Source organism: Condylura cristata, unplaced genomic scaffold (genome assembly GCF_000260355.1).
Source record: "Condylura cristata isolate star-nosed mole 26May11 unplaced genomic scaffold, ConCri1.0 scaffold00032, whole genome shotgun sequence".
Classification (NCBI taxonomy): Eukaryota; Metazoa; Chordata; class Mammalia; order Eulipotyphla; family Talpidae; genus Condylura; species Condylura cristata.
The window spans coordinates 538077-542618 of NW_004567133.1; the positions used below are offsets into that span (position 1 = coordinate 538077).

The 4542-nt window shown below is 57.7% G+C and overlaps 1 protein-coding gene across 1 annotated transcript; it reads right to left on the reverse strand.

Annotated features, from left to right (window-relative positions):
• Positions 1-2113: 2113 nt before the first annotated feature.
• On the reverse strand, positions 2114-4127 carry MBLAC1 (metallo-beta-lactamase domain containing 1). The gene has a single exon (XM_012732045.1). The coding sequence runs from the start codon at positions 3712-3714 to the stop codon at positions 2905-2907; it is 810 nt and encodes a 269-aa protein (XP_012587499.1). The 5' UTR covers positions 3715-4127; the 3' UTR covers positions 2114-2904.
• Positions 4128-4542: the final 415 nt, after the last annotated feature.

Sequence of the window (4542 nt, forward strand, 5' to 3'; positions counted from 1 at the left end):
CTTCAGCTCCATTAGTGGGGGGAAATAGCATTACCTTCCAGAAGAGATGCAAGGCAGGCTGACTCCTATAGTTGGCCGTGCAGCTACTGGGTGCCTGTGTGGACACATTTTCTATCCCCGTTTAAATAGTGTATCTGGATATTCATGTTCACAATGACAAGACCTCCAGAAGGGTGCTGGGTGGTGGTGGGGATGTGTGCCAACTGGGGCCAAATCCCTGGGAAAGGCTGTGGAGAGACTTCAGGGAGGAGGTGGAGGGCACAGGGCACAGGGACCGCAGGGGTCAGCAGAGGGCAGAGGGTGAAGCGGCAGGGACTGCAGTGCAAACACTGGGTGCAGCCAGGAGGTTCTCAGACAGCAGAGGCAATCAGCCGCCCCCAGAGGGCAGCCCCGAGGGTGCCTGTGGCAGAGGGAAGGAGGGAAGTGGAGGCCAGCTCTGCTCCCTGGTGGGAGGAGCAGGCGGAACTGAAGGGAGAAGGAAGCAAGGGCAGGCAGGCAGGGTGAGAGGGCACAGGGCCGAGAAGAGCGGGTCTCCTGACCAGTGGTTGAGGACAGAGCGGGACAGGGTGGGTGGCCTCAGGGTGCCAGCAGGTGCCAGCTGCGAGCCCCGGGCCCTTCCCAGATGAGTGTCAGCGAGCTGCTTCACTGCTGGTCTCCCCGAGGACTTCCCAGGGGAGCCACGCAGGGCAGGGCGGAGGAGGGTCTGCAGGGCCTGCGGTGGCACACTGACTCGCTGCTGGTCTCCCCACAGGTGTGCGCGCTGGCGTCAGGACCCCGGCCAGGTGAGACCCTGTCCTTTAGGGGTCAGGCTGCTTGGGGAGCAGGAGTTCCCTTATGAGAACAGCTCTACCGGCCTGTCTGCTGCCTCAGGTGCCCCCAGCAGGCCAGGCCCCTCACTTCCTGAGGCCCCCCCTCCTTCAAAAAATAACACCACATAACTGAACCTGGGGCTTCCAGCACATCTGCTCGTTCTTTCCAGATTGGCTCCCTTCCTCTGGTGGCCCCCTCTCACTTTCACCCCCTTCTCAGCTTTCCTTTCTGCTTGTCCTTGTTTATCTTCCCAAATACATCTCCCTCTTCCCAACTCGTCCTTTTTCTTATTTATTGCCCCACCTGGTGTCACTCGAGGATCCACAGGCCCCTCTGCCCTCAGCACCCCTGCCAGCTCTTTCCTCAAACTCCCCCTTCTCCCCCACCTACTCCCCAACTTCATCTCCTGACCACTTTCCCTCCTCACCCCCAGCTCTTTCCTTTTCTCCACTCATTTCCATTGTTTTCCCCCTCCCCAACTTTGGCTTGTCTTCCTCAGGTTCTCTGCCAGAAAGACACCCTCTCCCACCCCAAGGCCTGAGCACCGGCCCAGAGGCCCCAAAATTGGCTCCCTTGGGGTCCATGGCAGCGCAGCGAGGGACAGGGCTCTCCAACAAAAGCTCCAGAGCAGTCCCCTCCAGTGGGCACTCAGGAACCTCACTTCCCTCAAGCCTCTCCAGGCGCCCCCTTCTGGCAGCCAAAACCCACTGCACCCACCTTCTGAGCTCATTGCAGTCTGGGGTCCTAGGGTCCCCACTAGGAGAATCTGTCCCAAGGAGGTTTTCATTTTTTTCTGCTTGGCCCCATGCAGGGGACCCTTCCAGAACAATGAGGAGGAATACGAGAACACTGGGTATAAAGGTAAGTCCCTTCTTCCTCACTCCTCTCTTTAGTCTTGTCCCTTCCTTCTTCCCCACACACCCCACCCTACACATGTGCCCAATCTCTCCCATCCCCACCCCCCACTCCCATCCCTCCCCTGTGACCCTGGTCCTGACTTAGCAGATGACTCACTACAGGAGCCCCTGTCCACCTCTCCACCTTGGCTGATCTGGCCCGTTTTGCTTTCTCTTTAGGGCAACGTACAGATCTCAGGCTGGACCCCAAGGTAAGCAGCTCAGACTAAGGCCTGAAAGCATAAAAGGGGAGTCTAGAGAAGGGTAGGTGGAGAGATGAAGGACTGTGGTTTGGGGCGGACGCTCAGGTGTGCTGTCTGCTCTAGGACAGGGGCAGCCCCCTTCCACTGTCTAATATGCCTCTCGGTTCTCACTCAGGATGACGGAATCTTCTATGCATCCCTTGCCCTGTCTGGTTCAACCTCACCAGCAACACCTCCCAACTGGAGCCCTCAGGAGGTGACCCTATACTCCACCTTAAAGGCCTAAGGAGTGAGACTGAATGACCTCCCTGGAGTATGCAGCACACAAGGATCATGGCTTCTGGCAACCCTGGCCAGACACACAGGACTCAGAAGCCAGCAGGAGCTGAAGGCCATTAAGGACCAGAGAGAAACACCATCTGTTCCAATTCCCTTTGTCTATCTCCTTAGTAGGATGTAATCTGAGAGCTGAAGTTTGTCTAGCTTGCTCAGTCTTGAATTTCTGTGACCTAGAGCAGTGCTGAGATATTGCAGGTGTTAATTATTCATTGAATGAGTGAATGTCAGCTAAGGTGCTGTTTCTATGTCCTGCACCTTCGCTTGGCGACCTGCACTCTGAGAAACAGGCAATGGTCACCTTGGAGTGATCATTAGCATGATCACTAATAATGTTTAACATTCACATCAGGGCAGTAAGATTTTAGTAGCTTTCTAGTTTTATTTTGGAGACCCTCCCTGTTTCGAATGAAGAAGCTTCGAATGAAGAAGTTTTGAACTGTAGAAGCAGCACACAGCTGGCCAAGGGGTTGGTCAGAGTTTGGCCGAAACAGTGATACTGGTGTCTACTGAAAGAGGACTGTCCTCTCTGAAATCTGGGCTCTTTGAAAATGCTGTAAGTGACCACTTTCGAGTCCTCTCATGCTGGAGAAGAGTTCTGGAAGGCAAAGATCTTTGCAGAGGATCATCCTTGGCAACAGTCCAGCTCTTCCCAGGGCTTATGGGTGCACCGTGGGCTCCTTTTCACCCACTACAGAATCCAACTGTCTGTTTCCCAGAGACTCAGGCTGCGACGCTTCCCGAACCAGCCTAAAGGGAGCTCCATGTCCGGGCACCACCACATCAGCAGTGCCTAGGATCTTCTTTCGGCTTCTCTCTTGGGCCACTGGGTCTTCACTCAGTGCCTGCCACGAGTCCTCGTCCCCATCACTTTCAAAGACATCGCCCACCACCACCACGGTGCCCAGAGCTGTGCCGGGCACCACCACGCTCACATCCCGCTGGCCCCCGTGGCCTGGTGTGGCCCACACCTCCAGGCCCGGCCCCAGCTTCAGCGGCTGCTCCTCTCCTAAACCAAGAGGAAGGTAGAGCCCTCCGGGAAGACAGAAATCGTGCGACACCAACAGAGCCGCCGCAGGGAACAGCCCCAGGTTGCCGATATGATCCGAGTGTCCGTGGGTCCCCACCACCAGAGTCACGTCTCCCGGGGCCAGGCCCTGCGCCGCCAGGGCCCCCAGGAGTGCTTCCCGGGCCCAGGGGCCCCCGGTGTCCACGAGGATGGGGCCACGGGCCGCCTCCTCCAGGGCGGTCTTCCCCTCTCCACCCCAGGGAGGCGGTTCTCGCGAGCTGGGGGTCCGGACCCAGGCTCGGGGCAGGACAAGCGTCACGGAGCCGTCGGCACGCACAGCGTCGCCGATCCCCTCAGGCTCCGCGTAGCCCTGCAGCAGAACCACCACCGAGTAGGGGTCGCCCGGCAGCAGCAGAGGAGCCTCCCCGCGCAGCGGCTCGGTCCGTACTAGGCCGCTCATGGCCGGAAAGGACTAAGGAAAGGAAGTGGGGCGGTGGGCGGCGCTCCAGACCCTCTGGGTTCCCACAGCCCTGGTACCGGCCAAGTGGTACCTCCCAAATCTGCTTTGCCAACCCCCCCCAAGGTGGTATCGCCCTCGACTCCCCTCCGAAGATGGTATCTCCCGAAGTTCCGTTCCGCGCGAACCCGCCCGTGCTCCACGCCTGCAGCCCCCGCCCCCTCGCTAGGTCCCACCACCTCCCAACGCTATCCTTTTTATTTCCCGCACTCTACCCGTAGCTGCTGTCTACCGCGATCTAGTTCCATCGCTTCTCGTGGTTTCGCCTCACCACGAGCAAAGATCAGAAAGCGGAAGCGCTTGCCGGGCGTTGTGGCCTCTGCGTGCTCCCGTAGCCCCGAAGTACGGGGGCCCGGGCGGCGCGCGTTCAGAATTTGGCGCGGGCCCCCGCATGCGCAGACACGGGCTGCGTAAAGCAGCGCCTAGAAAGTTTTGAGCTGGACGATCCCCGTCTGCTCACTTGGGCTGCAAAATTAGAAAGTTCATTAGCTTCTAATAGGATGGTGGCCAGTGGCCCTTATTCTCTCTTGACTGCTCCGACATCGGCCACTTATGATGTGTGCACGAGTTTGAAATTTGGGGCCCAACTGATACTGAAAAAAAGTTTACTAGATATATAGAAAATTTGGCACCTATGAAATTATACGGTGGGGCATCGATGAAATTAGTATGAAGTAGCGCGAGTACATCACACTAAGCGATACTAAGGTCGAGGTCTACTCGACCTTACTCCTAACCATGTCCCATTCCCCATGTCCCATTCCCTTTCTG

Coding starts and splice junctions, on each gene's coding strand:
- MBLAC1 (XM_012732045.1), bottom strand. CDS start 3,714: ATGAGCGGCCTAGTACGGACCGAGCCGCTGCGCGGGGAGGCTCCTCTG.